The following is a 27775-nucleotide window of genomic DNA, read 5'->3' on the forward strand; positions in this document are numbered from 1 at the left end:
TCTCTCTTTCTCTCTCTCTCTCTCCTCTCTCTCTCTCCTCTCTCACTATCACTTTAAAAAAAATCCCTTCATGTATCTATTGCAAATCACAAATGAATATGTTACTTTCACCTACATACCTTTTGACCTAGAAATGTAATTTTTAGCATGTGTGTCCTAGGGAAACCATGGAACAGCATAGACTATGGTTTGTGTCCCATTATTTTGATAGCAAAATGTAGCAAAAAGTCAACTCAAATATCATTAGTAGTAAATTAATTAAAAATATGGCATGACCATTTAATGTACTACTAGATTATTTCAAATGAATTTAAGGGAAACAAAAATGATGTAATGTATTGCTGGGTTCAGTGGAGCATGACTGTAATCGCAGAAGCTAGTCAGGCTGATTTAGGAGGTTTGCAAGTTCAAAGCCAGACTCAGCAACTAAGCCAGGAACTAAGCAATTTAGTGGGACCCTGTCTCAAAAAATAAAAAGGCTGAGGGTATGGCTGAGTGGTTGAGTGCCCCTGAATTCAATTCCTGGTACTCCTCCTCCTCCCACCTAAAAAGATCTGAAACACTAAAAACTGTATAAAGTGGGTTCTTGGTTTCAAATCCCTACATTTGTATTCCCTGAATTGCTGAAGTTGGAATGGGCCTGCCTCCCTGTGTTCTCTATCTGTGTAAAGCTAGAGCAGAACCAGACATAACCAAGCATCCTTCTTCCTGTTTTCTGTCCCCTGACTTGTACTCTTGGCTTAAGGCTTTTCAATTAGGAGCTACTCTGGTGGGTGATGAACAGGGGAAATACAGGTTTGACAACTTTCCTGTTGATTTGCAAAATAAATATGAAAAAGTAGAGTTTTAGAAAAGGAAACCATTTAGAATTTAGTCAAATCTAAAATTATGTGTATGGGTTTGTTTTATGTATGTTGATATTTGTGTCTGAAAATTGATGGTATTAGAGCAATTCAAACCACAACTCATGTCTGAATTTCTCTTTGTTAGGGCATGCCAGATCAGGGGGCTCAGTTGCCACAAACCTTCAGGGTCCTCAAAGGAAAGCCAACGGAGCATCCTCTAGCTGTGCGGGGTGTCAACAAGTATTATAACGCCAGCACCTTGAAGAAGAAAAATCTCAGATGTCCTCCTACTGGTGAGACCTCAGACAGTGGTAAAAGACTGAATCCCATGGAAACTTGTGAAGCACTGATAGATAAAAAGATCATTTCTGGAAAAATAAAAGGTAAACTGTATTGTTACTACTTTCTCCTACATAGATACTGCTTTTTGTCAACTCTCGGGAAGGCTCTTGAACATCATCTGGAGATTGAGGATTTCATTGATCTCATAATTTTGTTACAAATGGAATTGGATCTGTTACATTTTCCTCCATATTTCTTATACATTATAATTCAACATGATAGTGGGATTCACAGTTGTTCCATGTTGTTACATTTACTTGGGGTTTTCTTTTCCTCCTCATGGGTTTAAATGATTTTTAGTTGAGAAGGAAAAATTGTGGATTTCTAGACATGTTTATGGTTTATGCTAGAGATATGTTTTTTGTCATTGGCCTAGAAGGAATTCTTGTTTATAAATGCATAGACCTTGAAATAAAATCATTTTCTATTCAAAAATTACATTCAAATACATAAAACAAATACCTTACCTCAAAGAAATACTTATTCCTCAGAAATAGAATCTAAGTGGGTAAGAGTTGAAGTATACTGGATTTTTAAAAACAGTTTGTGTAAGGCTGCATCAGAATGAAGTCTACGTGGTGCAGTTGGTTGACTTATCCCTGGAATATCTTTGGAGATTTATTTAGACTCTCCTTCTCCACGCTGGTTCTCCTGCTTTCACTTCTTTGTACTATACATTAAAAGATGCAAAATCATTTCTCCAATTTCTCTCTGGGTAGATTTTGCCCATAACAACCCCAAGATTCATAATTTTTATTTAATATGTTTTCCGTCTCTAAAGTCATATATATATAGTTTTAAAAAATAATCTTAAGTATGCAAAAATCAAATGTGGTTGGATTAATTGTATTTAATATGCTTACATCATCACAGAGATAAAGGCTATGTTTAAAAAAGAAGTAGACTTCTTTTCGAGTAATACTGATCTTGACTTTTTCTATAAAAAACTTACCTGGTATCCTTAGGAAAACATCCTACTTTTACCTAGAACTTCTGTGTCAACCAGTAAGTTGCATTTTACAAAGAAACAAACCATGTCAAATATAATTCTTTTCCCAGTTGCCATGTTTGGTGGCTTTATATCCCTTGCTCCTTCGTACTCAAGAATATTTATCAAATCACGTTTACTGCTTAAGAAAGTATCTTAAACAAGGAATGTTTTATTTTAATACAACTTGGGTGGGTATGGTTTTCATTACACTTTGGTGGGGGCAGGGTACCGGGGATTGAACCCAGGGGCACTCAATCCCTGAACCACATCCCCAGCTCTATTTTGTATCTTATGTAGAGGCAGGGTCGCATTGAGTTTCTAAGCACCTAGCTAAATTGCTGAGGCTGGCTTGGAACACAAGATCCTCCTGTCTCTGCCTCTTGAGCCCCTTGGATTATAGGCATGGAATTACCAGGCCAGGACTCCATTACATTTTAATAACTTGATTGAAGTATAATTTACATTCCATGAAATCCAGTCATTTGAATGATCAACTCAGGTTTTTCAAAATGTGTTTTTAAGGTTTCATTAAGATTAAAGAGTTATTAGCTGAGTCTTATATAAATTTTATTTTTAAGTTACTATTACTATCATATTTCTAGATAAGTAATTCTGCTTAAAATGAAATCGGTTTTAACACATTTCACTTGCTCCTCTTTTATATTATTTTTCTTTTTGTCATAGAAACGTTTTCTGTGGTAAATTGTTAACATTCCTTTCTCTTTCATTTTCAGAGAAGGATTGCTTCCCTTCTGGAACACCTGCAGTAAGTTGATGATGTATTTCTTATAGTTCTTGCTTTAGTTAAGGTTACCAAAAGAAACCTGTTTTTAATTTTTTTTTAATTTCTAAAATAAGAGGTTGGACTGGGGTTGTGGCTTAGTCGTAGTGTGCTTGCCTGGCATGCATGAGGCACTGAGTTCGATTCTCAGCACCACATACAAATAAATAAAATAAAGGTTCATCAACAACTTTAAAAAAATATTTAAAAAAATAAAATGAAGTAAAGAAATATTTAATGTTTCTAAATAGCACTCAAGAATATTTATCATATATGCTTATTTACTTTTCCATATTTCAGAAAATCATCTTTATTTTTTAATTGAATATATTGTAACCAGTGAGGTTTAGTCATTTAAAAATTAGCTATGGAAAAATAACTTCTTAAAGTTTGTTTAATAAAAGGAGACCTGGTCACATGTTAATCTTTGTCTTTTCCTGGCTTGTCTTCCTTTGCTCCTGAACACAGCTGAACACCAAGGTGCCGGAAACATTAGCAATAGTAATGGAGGAAGATGATGGTGATGGAGAGGTGCAGCCTTTCACTGTCCCATGACATGGCCATACAAGACAAGTGAGTGACTAATGACCCTGGTGTGCACATCTGTGCATGTGTGTTGAAAAAACTGCTGTTTGCATTTGACTTTCAGAGATAATTTCAAAAAGCTTCAAGTTTGAAATATTTTACTCTGAGAAGATTAATTTAAGATTAAATTAAAGTTTTCACCTAAAGAGTACTCATCAAAAACCACTTTTTTGAAAAATAAAAATCGATGGCTTCTTTAAAAGTTAGAATACTTAACTCACTGCTTTTTTCTTTCCATGTTTTGTCCTCTTTTCCAGAGAGGTCATCTATTGCTCTGTTTTTTCTCTGTTTCATAATGTGGGTAACTCTTCTACCTAAAACGTAGATCTTTCCTCTTCCCCAGATTATGTACTCTATTTCTCATTTTGACATTTCTCTCAAAGCCTTGATGGCATTTGAAAGACAGTTGAGAGTGAAATTCCTCCCCAGCTGAGGAGAATTTCAACAGTAATGAGCTCAGGTGGAGCCAGGGAGAGAGGTAGTAAGGGGGCTGGACTGTGATGTGGTGGCTCTGAGGACTGCCATTGGATTCCCATCTCATGACAGAAGGCTGTGTTTTCTATATTCCTTACAACTGGCTTTTTGAAGTGAAAGGGTGGGGTAGGCATTATATTTGTTAAAATATTTTGAGACTTGATTAATGATAGATTATTTTAGTGGAAACTACCACAGTGAAACATAAAGATAGAAATGAAAACTTTTAAATGCAATAGCATCAGTAAGCTGTGAGACAGTTTCAAGGGTTTTCATCCTGTGTATTGAATTTCTGATAGAAAAAACTAACCCAGAAATGTATGTCCCAAAAGCTAAATAATAGCTTCCTCAAATAAAGTCAAAAGTACTTCTACCTACCTGAACAAATAAATGTCTGTCTGTTATAAAAGTATCTTTAAAAGATAAAAGCATTTAAATAAAAATAGTAACAGTGGAGGCAGGAGGTATGCATTAGTAAAATGACAATAAGAGCATCCGGGCCAAGAACAACCACCCTAAGATTCTTGTTCTGTGTGACATGGTGTGTCATGTGATAGTCGAGTGTGATCATTGAAAGATGCAAACATTCAATAATAAGATGGAGTCTTAGCTAATCACTAAGGAAAGAAAGAATAAAAAAGTGAAAAATGAGAGATGGAGCAACAGGAATACTCCTGCATTGCTAATGGGAGGCTCCACTCCAGAAGAGGGTTTTTTCAGTTTCCCACAAAATGAAACATGACCTTACCACATAACCCAGCAATGTGTTTCTAGGTATTTACCCCCATGCATTGAGATGTGTCCACACATAAACCTGTGCAAAATTTTTATAGCATCTTTATTCATATTTGCTAAATCTGGAACAAGATGTGTTTCAAAAAGTGAATGTGAGGACTGTGTGCAGTTCAGTGGTAGAGCACATGGCTAGCCTGCTGAGGCCCTGGATTCCATCCCCAGCACCACAATATAAACAAAAGAAATCCAATGTATGTGCTACCTCCATACAGTAGAATAGTATTCATGGATTAAAACTGAGATATCATAACACCAAAAGGCATGAAAGAATTTTATCTTATCTCTTTATTTATAACAGAGAAATAACTTGGATAATTGACTAAATGCCTATGGTGTGGGCATATTATTCTCTGAAAGATCTTTAAGAGCATAGTGCTTAGTGTTGCCCTTCCATCTAAAGGGGCTAGATGCTCTCCAATTCCAAGTGTAGCGTGTGGGCTAGAAGTGTTCAATCCATGGTAGGGTACTTGCCTAGCATGTAATTTAGGACATCTCAAGTATGAGGAGTTTTAAAAAATCATTGATTGCAGGGATTCAGGGGTGTAAAGAGGATGAGTAGTAGGTTTTTAGGGCAGTGAATTTATTTAGTATGATGTTATAATGGTAGATACACAGGACGATATTCATTTTTCAAATCCCATAGAATTATATAACCCAATAGAAAGAGTGAACTCTAATGTCAAGTGTTAGCTTTGGATTAATAGACGTAAGTTCGTATTTGTTCATTTGTGGTAGAGTGCTTGCCCGACATATACGAGTCCCCATGGTTCAAGCCCCAGCACCTCCAAAAATCAACAAAAGTGTATTAATATATAGATATGTATCCACAATAGGTATCATTGTAGTAAGTATACTGCACTGTAATGCAAGATATCAATAAGAAAATGAGGGGCCAACATGGGAAAATTTCAGGATCCACATTTTAAGACCCAGTATGCATTTGGAAAAAGCATTTGCAAGGCTATCTAGTTGTCTTTTCAGTTTTGGAGAAGGTCAGCGGGATCCCTTAAGTGTCCTTCCTGTGTCAGAGGCAACTTAGCGAGGGTCCCTATTGTCTGCTCACTTTTAAACCTAAAATTTATACTAAAAAGTCCATTAATTAGAAATAATTTCACTTCTAGAAACTTAAAGGTAATAATCAAAAATTAAAGAATACAAAGATTTTATAAAGGGGATTGGTTAAATTATGAAAACACCCATATTAAGGCACTATTCAATTTAGCCATTAGAATCATTTTATGGTCAGTTCTTAGGAATGATGTAACTGGCATATAGCTTTTGAAGGAACAGAGTGTCAGTATATCCAAATCATTTTGAAATGTGACTTTTAAAAAGCTTGTGAAGTTTTAACAGGATAGTCCATATTGATAGGATTGTCATCATTTTTCTTAATACTTTTATGCATCCCAGGTTGATTTTGTTTTCTTTAAGCAAATGTATTGTATTTATACTTAACCCAGAAAAGATGAAGCTGCCAGGCCTTGGGGGCACACACCTGTAATCTCATCTTCTGGAGAGGCTCAGGCAGGAGGATCTCAAATTGGAGCCTGCCTGGGCCACTTAGAGATACCCTGTCTCCAAATAAAGTGAAAAGAGGGCTGGTGTATAGCTCAGTGGGAGAGCACTTATTTGCCTAGGATATTCCTGGGTTCAGTTCCTGCACCACCTCCTACAAAGAAAGGGCAGTGGTGGGGGGAGTTGGTGAAGAAAGAATTGAGGGAGGAAAGGAGGGAAGTTGAAGGAGGAGGAGGAGGAGGAAGAAGAGGAGGAGGAGGAGAAGGAAGAGGAGGAGGAGGAGGAGAAACAATAAAGGAAGGGGAAGGCGGGAGGATACAAAATTCAAGCAGGAAGAGAGAATGATAACCTCATTTTACTCACTGTAGTATTTATAGTGATTTTCTTTGTAGAATGCAGAGGGGCTAGAGATGTTGTTCAGTGGTAGAGTGCTTTGCCAGCATGCACAAGGCCCGGAGTTTGGTTCTAACACCACACACACACACACACATACACACACACACACACACACACACACACACACACACACACACACTCAAAATAGTTCCAGTAACTTGATAAATTATAACTTGTTGAGCTACCTTATAAATGTCATAAATGCTATACTCAATGGTTGTACACCTGTGATCCCAGTGACTGGGGAGCCTAAAGAGGGAGGATCACAAGTTTAAGTCCAGCCTTAAGAAGTGGGGTAGACCCTATCTGAAAAATTTAAAAGAAGGTTTAGGGATGTAGTTCACTGGTAAAGCCACCATGGGTTCAATCAAATATCGTGTCCTTTTGATACTGACATGAGTGTATTAATGGTCTGTTTAACTGTTGACTTTCAGAATTTAGAACAATTAAAAACAACTGTTTTCCAAACAGCTTATAAAAGTTATGGTTGTGACTAACAGAGGTTTGGGGCAGGTATTAAAATATGGGTTGTTTAAGTCAACTGTATTCATAAGTAGTCTTCAGGCCTTAGTTGAAAGTACATAAAATGTTTTGCTTCTAAATTATGCACTTTTTATTTTCTCTTTGCAGTACCCACTCCTGAACATGGTGAAATGGCTCACAAGTTAATGCCTCACATCTTGGGAGCCAAGGAGGTTCTCAAGAAAAAAAACTATGAATGGTATCCTACTCTTTTAATTTTCTGGAAAGGAAAATGTTAAAAATTTTAATAATTAAAGGGTTCATTGTTTTGAAGGACTGGTACCATTAAATTTGCCATTTTAGCCCTATTAAGTGGACAACTCAGAGGCATTAATTACACTCACAATATTGTACAACCTTCTGTTTCCAGCACACTTTTGTCCCTCCAAACAGAAGCTCTACCACCATGTAAGTAAGAATTTCCATTCCTCCTCCTCCACCCCTGGCTGCCACCATTCTTTTTTCTTTTCTTTTATTTGTTCTAATTAGTTATACATGGCAGTAGAAGGCACTTTCACACATCATACACAAATGGAGTATAGCTTCTCATGTTTCTGGTTGTACGTGATGTAGAATCACATCAGTCATGTGGTCACACATGCACCTAGGGCAATAATGTCTACTCTTCTTCCCACCCCATACCTGGCTCCCCTCCTTTCCCTCCCCTCTGCCTAATCCAAAGTAACTTCATTCTTCCATAGCCACGCTCCTTATTGTGAATTAGTGTCAAATATCAGAGAAAACATTTAAACTGTGGTTTTTGGAATTGGCCTATTTTGCTTACTATGATATTCTTAACTTCCACTCATTTACTGGCAGATGCCATCACTTTGTTCTTCTTTAAAACTGAATAATATTCCATTGTGCATATTGACCACATTTTCTTTATCTGTTCCTGTGTTGAAGGACACTCAGGTTGGTTCCATAGTAAAACTCTTGTGAGTTGAGCTACTTTATAGCATTGATGTGGCTGCATCACTGTAGTATGCTGATTTTAAGTCTATTGGAAATAGACTGAGAAGTGGGATAACTGGGTCAATTGGTGGTTTCATTCCAAGTTTTCTGAGGAATCTCCATACTGCTTTCCATGATGATTACATCAATTTGCAGTTCTACCAGCAATCTATGAGTGGGTCTTTTCCCCTACATCCTCACCAACATTTATTTTTGCTTGTCTTCTTGATAATTGCCATTCTGACTGAAGTGAAATGAAATCTGAGAGTAGTTTTGATTTGTATTTCTTGAATTGCTAGAGATATTGAAAATTTTTTCACATATTTGTTGATGAACATACATCTTCTGAGAATTGTCTGCTCAGTTCCTTAGACCATTTATTGATTGGGTTATTTGGTTCGGGGATGTTAAGATTTTTGAAATCTTTATATATCCTGGAAGTTAGTGCTCTATCTGATATGTGTGTAGTAAAGATGTTCTGCTACTCTGTGGGCTCTCTCTTCACATTGTTGGTCATTCCCTTTTCTGAGAAGAAGCTTCTGAGTTTTAATCCATCCCATTCATTGGTAAGGAATATCATTTTATGGCCCAGAATATGATCTGTTTCAATTAATTTATGAAGTGCCCTTAAAGGGAACGGGAGTTCTGTAGTTGTTGGGTGTTGTATTATATAACATCAGTTAGGCTGAGGTAGTTGATACTGTTCCTCCATCCTTCTATTTACCCATTTAATGTATTTACTGAGAGGCACGTATCAAAATCTCCCGCAATGGTTGGTAACTGTTTCTCCCTTTCATTCTGTTGATTTTTGTTTTATATATTTTGAAGCTCTGTTACTTAGTGCAAGAACATTAATTATTGTCATATCTTTCTTCAGGATTTCTATTTATGCTAATACTTTTGCAGTTTATTTTATCTTATATTAATACAGCAGTTCCAACTTTTCGTTCTTTATTTTTGCATTATTATTTTCCTGACTTTTTAACTTTCAATCTATCTGTATCTTTAGATTTTAAGCACATCTCTTTTAGCCATGATTAAGTCTTGATTTTTTAACCCATTCTGATAATCTCTGCCTTTTAACTAGGTGTTTAATTCATTCTGTCCAATGTACTACTGATATATTTGGACTTAGGCCTCATATTTTGCTCTTTGTTTCCAGTTTGTACCATCTGACCTCTGCTCTTCTGTTCTTACTTTTCTGCAGTCTTAAATTTTAACCATCAACTTAGAATTAATGTCTTTATTTAAAATGTAAAAACCTTCTAAGTCCATACACTATTACTTTATATTATTTTTTTGGTACCAGGGGCGTACCTAGGGGCAATTAATCACTGAGCCACATCTCCAGCCCCCTTTTTTTAATTTTTAGAGACTGGGTCTCAGTACAGTTTTTATGGCCTTGCTAAGTTGCTGAAGCTAGCTTTGATACTCCTGCCTCAGCCTGAGTCACTGGGATTGCAGACATGTGCCACCACACTCGCCCAGTCCATACTAATTTTAACCTCCTATTATATGCCACAGTTCTGAGAAAAATTCCAGTTCCATACCTGATAAATCCCACCATACAATGCTGTCATTTTTCTTTGAACTGTAGGATATTTTTTAAATGAATTAAGAGAAAATGTGATAGTTTGAAACTATGCTCCTGCATAATTTACATAGTTACCATTTCTGGCACTCATATCTTTCTGAGGATCTGATCATCTACTGGTACCACTTTACTTTCATCCAGAGACCTTCATTTAGTGTTTCTTGGAGTACAGGTCTGCTGGTGATGGGATCTGCCAGCTTTTCTTTATCAGAATTGTCTCCATTTTCTCTTAATACTTTATATATTGATTTCAATATACAAAGTGTATACATATATAAAGTATATACATATATACACACATTATGTGTATTCATGTTTATGATGTTATTTGTTTTTTTTGGCTTGATATAGAATTCTAGTTTGACAATTTTTCCTTTCAGCTCTAGTTTAAAAAATTAAACTATTCTTAGAATAGTTTTTTATTTAAAGAAAAATTGCATGGATATAAAGACATAGTTCTCCTATGCTCTACACCCAGCTGTCCTTATTATTATACCTTTTGTTAATATGGCACACTTATTAGAATTGATGAACCAGTATATTCTGGAGAGATGATGGAGAAATAGTACACCACTGAGGTCATTTAGTTTTTCAAATTTTTCATAGAATTCACCAGCAAAACCAAAGAAACCTGATGTTTTCTCTTTTAGAAGGTTGTGGGCTTTTTATTTATTTTCCTTAATGGAAACAGACCTATTCAGATTGTCTATTTCTCCCTGTGTGAGTGTGAGTAGTTTAGTTTGTCAAGGAACCCATCTATTTTAGCTGAGATATCAAATTTGTGGACATAAAGTGGTTTGTAGTAACTTTCTATAGTTTTTAATTTTATTGATTTTTCTTTTTGCTTGCTTTAGGCTTAAATTGCTCTTTTGGCTTTGGCTTTTAAAAGCTAGATTACTGAGTTTAGCCCACTGTTCTTCTCTCATCTGTGTCTTCAGTGCTATAAATTCCACTAAGTGCACTAAATGCTTACAGAGTTTATTGGATAAATTGTTAATTTTGATAAATTGTAATTTCTTTTGTTGAATTCAAAATATTTAAAAATTTCCCTTGGGACTATTTTTACTCATTTGTTATTTACAAATGTATTATTGAATTCCCAAATATTTGTGGATTTTTCAGTTCTTTTTCTATTGGTGATTTTCAGCTTAATTTCGTTGTGATATAAGAATATATTTGATTTTCAATCTCTTCAATTTATTGATGACTATTTTATGATACAGGACACAGTGTGCCTTTCTGAATTTTATGTAAACTTGAAAAGAATGTGTACTCTATTCTTTTGGGGGAGAGTATTTCAGAATTCCAATAAGATCAGGTTGATTAACAGTGCCATTCTGGTCAACTATATCCTTATTGATTTTCTGCCTGCTTCATCTATCAAGCCCTGACAGAAGTTTTTGGAAGTTTCCAACTATATAGTAATAAATTTTGTCAATTTCTCCTTTAGTTATATCAGTTTTGGTGTCACATATTTAGATTTCTGTTGCTAAATTCTTACATATTTAGAATTGCTATGTCTTCTTGGTGTTTGTCCCTTTTATTGCTGATAATTTTCCATATTCTGAAATGTACTTTATGTAAAATCAATATAGCTATTGCAGATGCCCACTGATTAGTTGGTTTTTATAGTGCATCTCTGTCCATAATTTGGCTCTAATTGTAACTGGGTCTTCCTAATCAAAGTGGCTTTTTTTACAGACAATATATGGTAGAGTCTTGTTTCTTATTCCGTTTGACACTTTGTTCTTTTAATTGGCATATTTAGAGTAGTCACATTTAGAGTGATTATTGGTAGAGTTGGAGTAGTATTTATTGTATTTATAACTTCTTTCTCTATATTGCCTTTGTTCTTTACGCATTTTCCCATTTCTCTGGTTATATGAGCATTTTATATGATTTCATTTATTCCCTCTCTTAGAATATCAACTATCCTCCTTTATCAGATGTTTAGTAGTTGCCCCAGAGTTTGCAATGTACATCATAAGAATATAAGAACATCCTCAAATAATACTCCACCCTTTCACGTGTAGGGCAGGTACTCTATGATATTGCTCTCATTAATTTCACTTTTTCCTATGCTATAATCACCCAATATATGGTTACTGTTACCGCTCTAAACACATGGTTATCTTTTATATCAGGAATAAGACAAAGAAAGATGGCATTTCACATTTATTTCTTCACCAGTGCTCTCATTTTCTTTATGTAGATCCAGGTTACATCATTTTTCTTCTCCTTGAAGAACTTGTTTGAACGTTGGCTCAGAGCAGGTTGCTGGTGATAAATACCCTTTGTTTTTGTTTATGTGAGAAACTCTATTTCTGCTTCACTTTTGAAGAATAATTTCACTGTTTTAGTCAGCTTTTGCATCACTGTGACCAAAATACCCAACAAGAAACAATTTAGAGGAGGAAAAATTTATTTTAGCTCACATTTATAGAGGTTCAGTCCATGGTCAGCTGATTCCATAGTGCTGGGCTCAAGCTGAGTCAGAACATGAGGGCAGAAGGTGGCAGAAGAAAGAAGCTCAGAACATGACAGCCAGGAAGAGAGAGAGAGAGAGAGAGAGAGAGAGAGAGAGAGAGAGAGAGAGAGAGAGAGAGAGAGAGAGAGAAGCACTTCAGTTCACCAGGAACAAAAATACAAGCCCCAAGGCATGCCCCTAGTTGACCCATCTCTCTACAGATATCACTGGGTTAATTCATATCAGTGGATTCATCTACGTGAGTAGGCTACAACTCTCACAATCCAAATTTCCACATGGAGGCCTCTGGGTCCTGAGTCCTCACCCACTCCCTCATGATGTTTTCACCTTCATAAATAATATATATTATTTAACCCTGGCCTGCCTGTCTATTCTACATTCAGAGAAACCTGTTTCCTGAGGGTATGGGGAGGCTCTGAGGGGCTGGGACAGAGCCCTCCTGGAAGGGGAGATCCTAGCTCTCTGGAGACCCAAGCTCAGGAACCAACACTGTCTGGCTCTTTGACCTTGGGCAAGACACTTAACATTTCTCTCATCCTTAAAATATGGTGACAGTAATAATCACAGTGACTGACATGGCTTGCTTCCTGGCAAGGGCTGGAGATGAGGGGAGAGAAAACCAATCATCCAGGATAATACCAAATGTACCTCAAACACAGAAATAAAACTTATTATTAGTTTTAGTTGTGTGTATTCTTTAGGAGTGTGTGTGTGTGTGTGTGTGTGTGTGTGTGTGTGTGTGAGAGAGAGAGACAGAGAGAGAGAGAGAGAGAGAGAGAGAGAGAGTGAGTGTTAAGAGTCATTATGTGCCGAAGTCTGGCTTGGCACAAATCAGGAGCCACTTGTCAAAAAGAAACTAACTTTATTTTTAGAACTACAAACGTCAAACAAAACAGCTCCTCAGGGAAAAAACCCTCAGAGCCCAACTGCCACCACCGGCTTCCACAAGCCTCTCCTCCCCCACACCAGCCTCTCAACCTCCCACAATCCTCCTGCTCTTGAGGCCGATTGGCTGGGTTGCGTGGGCAGAGCCAAAGAAGTCACCCAATGAACAGCTCCATGGAGGAGCCAATCAGCTAGATGTTGCTGGGGCCGCTGTGAGCCAATCATCAGCTGGCAGTCTGAAGGGCAGGGAAACAGCCCAATGAACATCACCACAGAGGAGCCAATCAGCTAGATGTTGCTGGGGCCACTGTGAACCAATCATCAGCCGGCAACTGGAAGTTTGCTGGCAGCTGGATCATCAGCCGGCAGCTGGAAGTTTGCTGGGGCCACTTTGCCTGTGGCTCTCAACATCTCCCCCTCTCTGTTTAAACAACAAGCATGTGGCTTATGGACCGTGCCTGCCTTAGGTTGTCCAATACTACATATGGTCCTTACCCGTCTTTGGATGAGCTGACCTCAGGGCGTCAGCCTCCTGTCTTAGGTTGGTACCATTGTAATTGGATCTTACCCGTCATTGACTACCGGTCCAGTATACAGCCACACCTGTGGAGAGGTCTCAGCGGGGGGGGGGGGGTGAGGTTCTTTGCCTCACCTCTGTTGACCCCCAAATTTTAGCTGAATGATCATGACAAGCAGAAGGGAGGAAGATATACCAAGTCAATTGACGGCTCCTTTTGGGAAAATCGTACCACCGATGATATCATCAGCAAAAATACCCCAACACTACCACAAGTCGCTGCACCAACAGATAGTTCACAATGCATACAAGTGACACATAGTTCTGTAAGCAGTTCAGTGCAAGTTCTGTAAGCAGTTCAGTGATGGCTATTGCAGAAACTGTAGATTAGTTTTATCTTTGTCTTCACCAGCACAGGGATGAAGATAGGAATTCTGGCAATAATGACTAAAGAAAAAATTAGGTAACATTCCAGAAGACACTAAAAGAAAACAATTTTCTTAACAATGTATATTATCTTCATCGGCACTGGGATGAAGATAGAAATTCTGGCAATAATGGCTAAAGAAAAAATTAGGTAACATTCCAGAAGACACTAAAAGAAAACAATTTTCTTAACAATTTATATTATCTTCATCTGAAGATAGAAATTCTGGCAATAATGGCTAAAGAAAAAATTAGGTAACATTCCAGAAGGCACTAAAAGAAAACAATTTTCTTAACAATTTACATTATAGTGAAGAGAATTATTAAATATAATGAAAACGAAAGGTGAGAGTAAACAAACAGATCTGTTAACCTCCTTTTTTGTTTACATATTAAAACAATTCTTAACAGTTATTTACCCAATTTAAATTAAACCATTTAAATCACGTGAATAAAAAAATAATATTTGGATCCATCTTTTCATGAGCGCTCATCATATATGATATATGGAAATACGTACATTGGACATACGTACATTCAAACATATAACACAAAACACAAGTGTGCACACATAATATAATACATACAACACATAACATAATAGTAAAGGCCTTATAACTTTTTACAGGTAAAATCTCTATTGCAATGTTTAAAAACTCTATAGTCAAAAAAAAATAGAACTGATCAGCAAAACATTAACCTAGGTCTGTATGAGCTCAAAAAAAATAAAATAGAACTTCATGATATGGGAAAGGGCAATAATAAAATAGATATTGAAAAAAGCATCCTGGTTCTGTCGCAGATGTAAGGATAGCCAAATTGGAGTTTTGGATATCAGCTATTATGGATTTGAGCTAAATCATCTTCTTTTTGGTCTGTAGAAATCGCTTTAGTTAATCTCTCTGGAATCCAAATCGGCTGCTGTTCTCCCTGTGGAAACACAAAAACAGACCCCCGACTCCAGACAATCACTGGGTCAGGATTTTAGTTAATCTCTCCGGAATCCAAATCAGCTGCTGTTCTCCCTGTGGAAACACACAAACAGGCCCCCGACTCCAGACAATCACTGGGTCAGAACCTTGGTTAATCTCTCTGGAATCCAAATCGGCTGCTGTTCTGGGTCAGAACCTTGGTTAATCTCTCTGGAATCCAAATCAGCTGCTGTTCTTCCTGTGGAAACACACAAACAGACCCCCGATTCCAGACAATTACTGGGTCAGGACCTTTCCATTGTCCTGTTAGAATATCTTTCCAAAGTACCTTGGGCTTATGTACATTTTTTGGACACATATGCCTTTCTGCAGCACTAAGTCCTGATGAATCCAAATTTAAAAAGTTTAGAGTAAAAAGGGTTATTTTAAGTTTATCTTTGGGGAATATATACCCCTTCCCAATTCCATATTTTTGCTTTAATAAGTACATTTTAATAGTTTGATGAGCTCTTTCAACTATGCCTTGTCCCTGTGGATTGTATGGGATTCCTGTTATATGAGTAATGCCAAATGATGAGCAAAATTGTTTAAAAGAAGTAGACGTATAACCAGGGGCATTATCTGTTTTTAACTGTTTTGGAATGCCCACAGTGGCAAAATTTTGTAAGCAATGAGCTATAACATCTTTAGTTTTTTCGCCGGCATGAAGGGAGCCCATCAAAAATCCAGAAGAAGTATCAACTGTAACATGCAAATATTTTAATTTTCCAAATTCTGGCAAGTGTGTGACGTCCATCTGCCAAATATGGTTAGGCATCAATCCTCTAGTATTGACTCCAAGATTAACTTGTGGTAAAAAGGTCACACAATTTTGACATTGTTTTATTATTTGCCTAGCTTGTTCCTTAGTTATTTTAAAATGCTTTTGTAAAGTATTAGCATTGACATGGAATCTTTCATGAAAATTTATAGCTTCTTCTAGTGTAGAGAAAATATGTATGTCATGTGTAGTTTTATCTGCTAAATCATTGCCCAAACTAAGGGCTCCAGGCAATCCTGTATGTGCCCTGATATGTCCTATAAAGAATGGATCTTTTCTGTCCCAGATTAAACTTTGTATAGTGGAAAACAAAGAGAAAACAGTAGAAGAAGGGGAAATCCTACCAGCATCTTCAAGGGATACTATAGCATTAACTATATACTGGCTATCAGAAAATAAATTAAATACAGAATCTTTAAACATCACAAAAGTTTGTAATACTGCATTAAGCTCTACCTTTTGAGCTGATTGTTTGGGTATTAAAAATGTAAAAGTTTGATCAGGTGTAACTATTGCTGCTGTACCATTATTTGACCCATCAGTGAATATATTTGGAGCATTCATGATAGGTGTTTTTCTTGTCATTTTTGGAAAAATTACAGGATGCAATGACCAAAAAGACAATAAAGGATTAGATGGTAAGTGGTTATCAAATGAAACATTAGATTTGCACATTATTATTGCCCAAGTATTTAACTCATTAGCTAATTCATCAATTTGATTCATAGTATATGGAGTAATAATTTTATGGGGAGAAATTCCAAACACTGCCTTTGCTGTTTTTATTCCTTTGAGTATTAATTGTCCTACAGCCTCAGGATACCTAGTAAGAATAGTGTTAGGAGAATAAGATAAATGTATCCATAATAATGGACCTTCTTGCCAAAATACTCCTGTAGGAATATTTTTTGTTGGTAGTACAATAAATAATAAAGGCAAACTTATATCAATTCTATCCAAATGCATATTTTCCATATATGTTTCAATGATTTTTAATGCCTTTCTTGCTTCAGGCGTTAACATTTGGGGTGAATTTGGATCTGATGGACCTTTTAGGATATCAAATAAAGGTCCCAATTCTCCTGTTGGAATACCTAGATAAGGCCTTATCCAATTTATGTCTCCTAATAACTTTTGAAAGTCATTAAGTGATTTGAGTTGATCTACTCGTATTTGAATTTTTGGTGGACGGACCATGGTTGAGGATAATAGAACTCCTAAATAATTAATTGGAAAATTTAATTGTACTTTATCTATTGCTATCTCTAGATTATAATTTTTTAATAAGTTTGTAAGTGTGACATAACATTCTAGCAATGTGTTTTTAGCTTTGTGTGCTAATAATACATCATCCATATAATGAAATATTTGTAGTTCAGGATTTTGATTTCTAAGTGGCTGGATTACTTTGTTAACATAAATTTGACACATAGTTGGGCTGTTAGCCATCCCTTGAGGGAGTACTTTCCATTCATATCTCTGATCAGGACCTTCATGATTTAGTGCAGGGATAGTAAATGCAAAACGTGGACTATCCTCAGGATGAATTGGAATTGAAAAAAAACAATCTTTAATATCTATAACTAAAACATACCAAGTTTTTGGCAAAGCAGACAATTGAGGAATCCCCGATTGAGCAGGTCCCATAATGACCATTTCATTGTTAATGGCTCTTAAATCTTGCAGTAATCTCCATTTACCAGATTTCTTTTTGATGACAAAAATGGGAGTATTATGGGGAGATACAGAAGGTTGTATATGTCCTTCCGCTAATTGTTGTTTGACCAGATCATGGGCTACTTGTGTCTTTTCTTTAGTCGAGGGCCACTGAGGAACCCATACTGGTCTTTCTGATTTCCATGTAATTTTTATTGTCTCAGTGGCCCTTTGTGAAAATCCAACCCATGTCTGTCTGTTCCTTGATCTATTTGTATTGGTGCTGCTATACATTGTTCTTGTCTTTCTAATCTTTTTCCTTTCCTAAAACCTTGTCTAGCCATAATAGTGGGTGCATTTTGATTGATATTATTTATTAATGTCAAACCTAATTGATCTAAGACATCTCGTCCCCATAAATTTACGGGAAGATGATCCAATACATATGGCTGTATAGTTCCTTCACATCCTTCAGGATCCTTCCAATCTAATAGCATTGCACTTCTATCGGGATTAGTCGCCACTCCTAGGCCTCGAAGCGATTGAGTGGCTTGTTGTAATGGCCAATGTTTTGGCCATTCTTGATGAGAGATGATGCTAAGGTCTGCACCTGTATCCAGTAGCCCATTAAATTCATGTCCTTGAATATTTAGTTTTAGCATGGGGCAAGAATCTAAATTTAAAGAAAGCATAGCCCAATCTACACCTGTGGAGCCTAATCCCTTGGAACCTCTTTCTACAGCATGATTGGAAAATTTATCATGTAGGCTTGGTATTATTAGTAACTGTGCTATTCTATCTCCTGGTGAAATTACTGATATACCCTTTGGAGAACTGGCTATAATTTTTATTTCACCTTCATAATTGGAATCAATTACCCCAGGACTTATCAAAAGTCCTTTTAGAGTAGAAGAGCTGCGTCCCAATAATAAGCCTACTGTTCCTTTGGGAAGAGGTCCTTTTACCCCTGTGGGAATGATTTGAACTCCCATCTCTGGAGTTAGTACTGATTTTGGTGGAGGCGCAGATGTCCAACCCTGCGCTCCCTCTGGTTTGTCTGATGAGGGATCTGATGTGCTGGGCACTACCTTGATGGGGTTGCTGGGGTTGCTGGGTTCCTCCAGTGCTCCGTATATTTGTGGTTTGGGGCCCCGGAGCATTGGGGCCCCCTGTCCATTTTTTGGCAACGGAGCCCGATGCCTTTGTCCACGATATTGTGGATAAACACCTTGTCCTTGTTCGTTTTTTGATAATGGAGTACCCTCTATGGTGGTTTGAGGACGGCATTCATTAGCCCAATATAATGGAGTACCCTCTATGGTGGTTTGAGAACGGCATTCATTAGCCCAATGTCTCCCTCTACGGCATCGTGGGCAAATACCCGGTATTCTACTTGTTTGATACCTAGTTTTGTTAAACCCTCTTCCTATGGGGCAATTCCTTTTAAAATGTCCTGTTTGTTGACAATTGTAGCATGTTCTTGGCCTGGCATCTAAAGCCTGTTTTACTGCAGCTGCCACAATTTGCCCTTGTTCATTAATGTCTCTGGCATCTAAAACCTGTTTTACTGCAGCTGCTACAATTTGCCCTTGTTCATTAATGTCTCTGGCATCTAAAGCCTGTTTTACTGCAGCTGCCACAATTTGCCCTTGTTCATTAATGTCTCTGGCATCTAAAGCTTGTTTTACTGCAGCTGCCACAATTTGCCCTTGTTCATTAATGTCTCTACATAATTTAATATATGTGTTTAAATCTTCCTGTTTCCATGGTCTAATGATATCTCTACACCAACGATTCGCTTGGTCATAAGCCAGTTGTTTTATTAATGGCATTGCTTGTTCTGTATTCCCAAAAACTCTGGTAGCTGTTTGAATAAGCCTATCTACAAATTCAGCGTAAGGTTCATTAGCTCCTTGTATTATCTTAGATAATTGACCTTGTAAACCTCCATGTTCTTGTAAAGTCTTCCATGCCCTAACTGCATCTACAGCAATTTGTGAATATACACCAGGATCATATGCATTTTGTTGCTGCCGATCCTCATAAGGTCCCTTTCCTAACAACATATCTAGATTTCTCTGAGGATAACCAGCTGCTCCATTTCGACTAGCCGTCTCCTTGCAAAATTCCTCATTGGCAACCTTCCATAACAGGTATTGTCCTCCATTTAGGACAGCTTTACACATACTAGCCCAATCTGCTGGCGTCATGCTTAAGTTGGTAATGGATTCAACCAAGCTTACAGTGAAGGGTGCTTGAGGACCATAGGTTGTTACAGCCTCTTTTAGCTCCTTCACTGATTTAAAATTTAAACCCTGGTAAGTTCGCTGCCCTCCTACCTCAAATACAGGGCATACTTGAGATCCTGTCTCAGGATCCCAACTATCAACTGCGGGGGTTGGGAGTCTCCTAGCATATGGAGGTGGTGCTGTTGATTGGACACTTATGCCCTCTGGTGATAGAGTGCTGTTAGTAGCAGTCTCCAGTAGAGGTGGCGCTGTTGGTTGAACACTTACGCCCTCTGGTGATAGAATGCTGTTAGTAGCAGTCTCCTGTAGAGGTGGTGCTGTTGGTTGGACACTTACGCTCTCTAATAAAAAGGTCTTATTAGCAGTCTCCTGTTTTAACTTTTCCCCTGATAGATTTTTCTGCTCTAAACTTCCTTCCTCTGTCTCACTATCTCGAAAGACCTTCTCTTTTACTTGAATCTTTTCCTCTTTCTGACTAACTTGAGAGACTTCCTCTTCTACTTGAATCAATATGTCTTCTTCTTCCTCTACCTCTGTCTGAACTGAAGGCTTTGGACTAAGCAAACCAGATACCAACGTCCACAATGACAATGTGCCAACTGGCAGAGTCCCTGGGTTGTTCTTTTCTATTCTTTTTAAATCTTCACCATGATGGTTCCATTGTGATATATCTAACAACTCCTCCTTAAAAAGCCATGGGCTATATTCTTGTATTACATCAACGTATGCCCTGACTGCTCTTGATTTTACTGGGAAGCTTCCTTCCTCTAACAATTTACTTAACACTCTTTCGGTTTGTTTTTTACTAATTGCTGATCCCGTATTTCTACTATAATACAACCCAGCAAGATAACACCAAACCAAACCGAGACAGAATCCAATAAAAATAGAACCACACAAAATCATTATAACAGCCTTTCTATCCTCCTGACATATGCATCCGTCCTTTCTCCCTATCTGTTCCTCAGACGCAAATAGTTTTTCCTCAGATGTGAGTGGTTTTTCTTCCCTCTTACTCATCTCCAGGGACAGGAAAGTTAAAACAAAAACAAAGCAAAACAAAAGAGGACACTTAAAATGGCTACCCATCCTCTCGCCCTGCCCTCAGGGGCGAGCAGTTTACTTACCCTCAGTTGCTCCCCGTGCGAGCCACCAAATGCCGAAGTCTGGCTTGGCACAAATCAGGAGCCACTTGTCAAAAAGAAACTAACTTTATTTTTAGAACTACAAACGCCAAACAAAACAGCTCCTCAGGGAAAAAACCCTCAGAGCCCAACTGCCACCACCGGCTTCCACAAGCCTCTCCTCCCCCACACCAGCCTCTCAACCTCCCACAATCCTCCTGCTCTTGAGGCCGATTGGCTGGGTTGCGTGGGCAGAGCCAAAGAAGTCACCCAATGAGCAGCTCCGTGGAGGAGCCAATCAGCTAGATGTTGCTGGGGCCGCTGTGAGCCAATCATCAGCTGGCAGTCTGAAGGGCAGGGAAACAGCCCAATGAACATCACCGCAGAGGAGCCAATCAGCTAGATGTTGCTGGGGCCACTGTGAGCCAATCATCAGCCGGCAACTGGAAGTTTGCTGGCAGCTGGATCATCAGCCAGCAGCTGGAAGTTTGCTGGGGCCCCTTTGGCTGTGGCTCTCAACAATTATGTGTGGTACTGGAGATCAAATCCAACCCAGGGTCTTTTGCATGGTAGGCATGCACTGTACCACTGAGCTACAGCAGTCCCAGCTCTTTTTTATTTTCAGACATGGTCTCACTAAATTGACCAGGCTGGCCTCCAACTTGTGGTCCTCTTTTCTTAGCCTCCCACACAGCCTCCCAAGACTTTACAGGAATTCAGTGTCATAATTGGCTTAGGATTTGCTATATGTAAGATCTTGCTATCTGCCAATAGATAATTTTTCTCCTTTTTTTTCCAATCAGATATTTAATTTTTTTCTTGCCTAATTTCTTTGGCTGTAACTTTTAATAAATATAATGTTAGGTTTTTCATAAATGCCCTTCATCATGTTGAAGAAGTTTTCTTTTGTCTTTGTTTTGTGTGTGTATTTGAAGTATGGAAAGGTATTAGATTTTTTCAAATGTTTTTCTGCATCAAATGATTATGTTGAGTTTTTCCTTCACTATTAATGTATAGTGTACTAGATAATTGGCATTATTCCAAGTTAGTGTTTAATAATAATTAAGACCAGGGTCAAGACTTTAAGATACTATATTCAAGAAACTGGGGGGAAAATCACTCCATAAACTCACTACATGGTATGTCATAAGAATGCACCTTATAATATAAAATCTTTCTACACATAGTAGTTAGCTGCAAGAAACCATTCTTAGTTTAGGAAAATAGTGTTCCAAATTTCAGGGTAAACTACTAGCAACCTTCAACTCTTCTGTGTGGCAATATCCGATTTTTGTTTCCAAACTTTTCCACCCTAGCCTAAATTATGGAGCCTGGAGTGCTTTTCTCCAACCGTGTGATTACCAATATTGTCAATTTTTGCAATGATCTGATGAGATGTAGTCTGACGTGTATCTTGCATTCATTTCCTGAGCATGTGCTCAATAAGGTGAGATCCTGCATGATGTTGGGGTCAGTCTTGGTCATCTCCCCAAATAATGCATCAGACTATCACCTATATGACATTTTTTGGGGAGGAGGTTGTGTGCTAGGGGTTTAACCTAGGGATGCTTTACCACTGAGTTTCATCCCCAGGTCTTTTTACTTTTTATTAGAGACAGGGTCTCATTAAGTTGCAGAGGACCTAAGTTACTGAGGTTGGCTTTGAACTTGTGATTCTCCTTTCTCAGCCTCCAGAGTCACTGGATTTATAGGCATGCCCCACCATGGCCAGCTACACTCCAATCTTTTTTGTACCAGGGTATTTTTGGTACAGGAGACTGAACCCAGGGGTGCTTATCACCGAGGTACTTCTAAAGCCCTTTTTATTTTTTATTATGAGAGTTGCTGAGGCTGACATTGATATTTCCATCCTTCTGTCTCAGTCTCTCAGTCACTGGGATTACAGTTTGTGCCAGCATGTCCCAGGTGATAAGATTATGTTTTAAATGCTAAATTTTAAAGCTTTTGATGTTTTCATTTTTCATAATTATTATTGTCCTTTAATCATTTTATAGGCCCATCTTTGTCTCTATTAATAGATTTCTACTTTTAAAAGTCTGTTTATCTAATATAAGTATAGCTATTTCTACCCCCTAAATTTCTGTTTGCATGAAATAGCTTTCTTCATCCCTCAATTCACAAGTTTTTACTGCACAGTTAAAAACACATGAACTGTAGCAGCATAACAGTACATTTTGTTTTATTATTCATTCTGCCAGTCTTAATCTTTTAATTGGGTACTTTAATTTACATTCAACTTTTGTATAGTTAAGAACATATTGCTATTAAATCATTAATTTTTCCTGGTTGCTTTCATTTTATTTCATTTGTTCTTTACTTTCTTATTTATCCTTGATTTGGTGATTTCTGTATGGATAAGGTGATTCTTTTTCTCTTTTGTATATCTGCTGTCCTAGTGAGTTTTGTAGTTTTACATGTTTTAATGACAAAGCCTTCACATCTGGAAATAGGACTCTGATAAGAATTTATTTATTTATTATTATTAGGTATATATGACAGCAGAATGCATTTTGATTCGTTGTACACAATTTCAGCACAACTTTTCATTTATCTTGTTGTACACAATGTAGCATTGTACCATATGTGTAATCATACATGTACCTAGGGTAATGATGTCCATCTCATTTCACTGTCTTTCTTGCTCCCATGTCCCCTCCCCACCACTTCCTCACTTTTGCCCAAAGTTCTTCCATTTTCCCCATGCCCACCCCCTCTCCCATTATGGATCAGCATTCACTTATCAGAAATAATAGTTGGCCTTTGGTATTTTGGGATTGGCTGACTTCGCTTAGCAAGATATTCTTTAACTCCATCCATTTACCTGCAAATGCCATAATTTTATTCTCTTTTAATGCAGAGTAATCAATATTCCATTGTGTATATATGCCACAGTTTCTTTATCTATTCATCTATTAAAGGGCATCTAGACTGCTTCCACAATTTAGCTATTGTGAGTTGAGCTGCTATAAATAAACATTGATGTGGCTGTGTCAACAAAGTATGCTGATTTTAAGTCCTTTGGGTATAGACCAAGGAGTGGAATAGCTGGGTCAAATGGTGGTTTCATTCCAAGTTTTCAAAGGAATCTCCACATTGTGGTAAGCATTTCTTTTAAGGCTGGTCTGGTGGCAAGTTTTCTCAATTTTTGCTTATCTTGGAAAAAATTTATCTTTTAATTCTAAATGTTAGTATGCCTGCCTGCCTGCCTTCTTCCCTTCCTTATGTTTTGACTTTAAATACCTTATCCCAATCTTTCCTTATCTTTACAGTTTCTTCTGAGAAAACAGCTTTTCATTTATATACGTCCTGATGCTTTTCTCTTTCTGCTTTTAAAATTCTCTCCTAGACTTCTAACACTTTGACTATATTATGCCTCAAAGAATACTTTTATTTTGGAAAATCTGTTTGGGTTTTTTGGACTACATGGGCTTAGATTTTCACATTTTTCTTAAAATTTTGATGATTTCAGTTATTATTATGTTAAGTAGGCTTTCTATAACTATTTCTTCTTCTCTTCGTCTGGAACATAATAATGCAAGTATTTGCTTAGTATTATCCCATAAGTGTCATAGTCTTTCCTTATTCCTTTTTACTTATTTTTTAAACTTGTTCATCTGAGTAAAAAAAGATATTTCAAAAGATATTTGAAGACATTTCAAAGAAGTGTCTTGAAGCTGAGAATTTGTTGTTGTTGTTATTCTGCTTGATCTAGTCTATTGTTGAGGCACTTGACTACATTTTTGAATGCAATTTCTTGACTGCTTTAGTTCTAAGATTTCTGTTTGGTTCTGACCTCTGCTGAATTTTCTTACTGAAAGCATGAGCTGATTTTCTAGTTTTGTTAAGATGTCTAGTTTGTGTTGATTCTCATTGAGTTTCCTTTAAGTCACCATTTCAAATTATTTTTCAGGTAATTTATTAATTTCCCTTTCCGTGAGATCTGTCATTAGAATTATTTTATCCTTTAGAAGCATAACATTATGTTGGTTTTTCATATTTTTTGTCACTTTAATTCTAGGTGGGCACAGCAGTTTGGTCTCTATGTAGTGTTTCCAGCTAGAATCAGGCTAGTGATACTTGTGGATGTGTGGGTGGTTTACAGAATTGCTTTGTGATCTGGGATTCAGCTTTCTTATGAAGGGCAGGTTTTCTGGTGGCTCTGGATACAGTATCTGCAGCCGTAGGTGAAAGGTACTTGTAGTTTCTGTAGGTCATGTAGGAATGGGGCAACTCTAGTAGGCCTAGGCATGTGCCATGTGGCTGGTGTGACAATAGAAGCAAGAAATTGTCAATTACTAATAAACCCATGGGTGAGGGGCTGTTCTGGAAGGCCCAGGTGGGTTTGGCACTGTGTGTATAGTAGTAGGGCATGGGGTACCCACCGATTTCTGAGGACTGCATGGAGCCAGATCACTCTCATGGCCCTGGGTAGCATGAAACAGTGCCCCCAACAGTGGGGATGGTGTATTTGTCTTTGTCAGAGGACAGTGTAGGGACCCAACCTCACCAGTGTGCTCAGAAGGAGCCTGTCAGTGTCAGAGGACTGTGTTGATTGCCTTTGTTTGTGCTGATTGCCTTTGGTTATTCCACTCACAGGTCTCTTGGTTATTCCTTCAGTTGTGAGTAGGTAATTCAGGCTGTTTTCTAGTTTTCAGGGCCTCTGTGGGCTGTGATACTCAAAGAAAGCCCCCTCAGTACATTTTAGGTCCATGTATAGGGGGGCAGGTTGGCCTGCTTCTTGGGACCATGGGTTGGTAGAATTCCAAAATTGTTCATGTAGCAGGAACTTAGTGGGAGAGGATAGGTTGACCCCTTTCTCTTGGGTAATGTAGCAGCTTGAATTCCTTAGAAGCACCCCAACTTGAACGCAGGAGCTGTGAGGACTTTAGGTCTCTCTAGCGGCAAATATGTCAGTTGCTCATTATGTTAGTGAAGGCTGCTGGAGACCTCCTGATTACGGATTCCCATATTAAATCTCTTGTATTTGGGGGTTTATCTCAACTAGGCAGTTAAGATGGTAGATGTTCTGGGTTTGTTCCCTTCTTTACAAGGCTATCCTGGGTCTCTGTTCTCCATAGCATTTCTGTCACATTCCTAGTGTACTCTGGCACTCTCCTTCAAATGCTTCAGTGGAATATGTGTTATTTTTATTTGTGTTTTTTTCTTCTGCTTTGGAGGGAAGTGCACCAGACATCTCTAATCAGCAGTCTTGCTGATGTCACCCCTCCATATGGTTGCTCTTTTTAGTTTTGAGGAAAAGCACACCAAACCAGATTCTAGGGCTACCTTCTTTTTGTACAGTCTCCAGGGTTTCCTTCTGGATAATTTGTCCTTACATTCTCAAAGATCTTAGGCTTCCAAAGAACTTGTGCATCTTGAGAATATCTTTAGAGCAGTTTCAACCTTCAGCTTGCAGATAGGAAACACAAAATGGCTATTAATCATTCTCATGGGGAAAACAGCTTGTAACTAGAGAATTCCAAGGCCTATTTAGTCTCTATTCATGGGAACCAAAGACTGAAAAAAAATATGATTGTCATTTTTCCTTGTTCAGACATAAGACAGACAGACAGATAGATAGATAGATAGATAAATGGAGTTCTTACATCATGTAACATTATGTTGCTAACATGAATTAAAGCCTTACAAAATTTTACAAATAGAACTAAAAAATTAAGTTTTTGTCATTGTAGATAAAATAGCATGGTCAGAGTTTTCTGAGTATGAAATAATACATAGACTTGAAATTTTTATAGAAACAATTGACAGAAATGTTAAGCATGACTTAGGAGGGACAAAATGAAGACAGTTATTTTTCAAAAAGGGTTTGTGAATGAAAATGCAGAGAGCAGAGTTAGGGATAATTGGAACTATTTTTCTGAGTGACTGAAAGAATATTTGTGCTATTAACTGCACTAAGAAAAATGTTGTACACACTGGGCCTATTCAGAAAGTGGAGTCTGGCCTTTGGGCTGTCAATCCTGTATGTTTCTACCACTCTAAATTTGGCATGCAGATGGTACTCATCATTACAATTGTTGTTTAACATTTATTGAATATTGACAGTGTGCTAAGCCTGGTGTGGAATATTGGAAAGGCATTCATTTCTGCACATTCCCCCTCCCACCTCCATCTGGTTCCTTCATTTTAGTATTGTCATGTTTCTTGGCACTTTGAAGTTGGTCATTGGCTTGTTATTCACTTAATAATTACCAACGACATGACACATGATGAAAAGATTTGAAGCATTTTAAAAGCTCATTCATTTATCAAGCCACCATTTGTGGGAGATGGGTGCATGACATTAGTTTAAACTTTGATCGAATAAGGGTTGTAATGTTTTTAGTATGCATGCAATTTTATGAAGAGTTTTACCTTTATTAGGTTACCTTGATCTTAACAAAAATGGAAAATATTGTTTTAGTTCAAAATCTTTAAAATCACATCGAAATGCACAGGATTATATAAGATTCTAATTTATAATGCAAATATAAATTTATAATATAAATATAATTAAAATTATAATCTATAATTGTACAATTTATAAAATTATCATCAGTGCTCCCCACATATGTATAATATGGATTTTTAAAGTAAAATTAAAGATTATGGAAAAATCAGAATCCTTTCTGTTTTTACCACAGCACAATTTACCTCTTCCCTACTCTTCCAGAAGTAAACATCATCATAACTTGGCAAATTTTTCATCCTTTTAGCCAGATATACATGTTTCTTTTGAGAATATATAATATAGTTTACTCTGTTTTAAATTTTAATTATTTTGCTCTATGCATTTCCTTTTAAAAAAGGAAATTTTTATGTTCAACATTATATTTACGGTATCTATAATTAAGCTTAACTAT

The 27775-nt window shown here is 37.3% G+C and overlaps 1 protein-coding gene across 8 annotated transcripts in view; it reads left to right on the forward strand.

Annotated features, from left to right (window-relative positions):
- The window catches only part of LOC144373302 (uncharacterized), a 50268-nt gene that overhangs the window by 3921 nt on the left and 18572 nt on the right, over nucleotides 1–27775 (forward strand). For 4 of the 8 annotated variants that reach the window (XR_013433024.1, XR_013433028.1, XR_013433029.1 and 1 more), the window contains exons 4-8: nucleotides 991–1228; nucleotides 2913–2944; nucleotides 3428–3532; nucleotides 7355–7445; nucleotides 7617–7654. Coding sequence is in view for 1 of the 8 variants with exons in the window: in XM_078036405.1 (XP_077892531.1) it covers nucleotides 991–1228; nucleotides 2913–2944; nucleotides 3428–3514 (357 nt within the window). In the remaining 7 variants the exon portion in view is untranslated. Of the gene's footprint in view, nucleotides 1–990; nucleotides 1229–2912; nucleotides 2945–3427; nucleotides 3533–7354; nucleotides 7520–7616; nucleotides 7655–27775 lie in introns of those variants that run through there. The other 4 variants (XR_013433030.1, XR_013433026.1, XR_013433027.1 and 1 more) reach the window with 2 other exon arrangements.

The sequence above is a fragment of the Ictidomys tridecemlineatus genome, unplaced genomic scaffold, assembly GCF_052094955.1.
Source record: "Ictidomys tridecemlineatus isolate mIctTri1 unplaced genomic scaffold, mIctTri1.hap1 Scaffold_35, whole genome shotgun sequence".
NCBI classification, from domain to species: Eukaryota; Metazoa; Chordata; class Mammalia; order Rodentia; family Sciuridae; genus Ictidomys; species Ictidomys tridecemlineatus.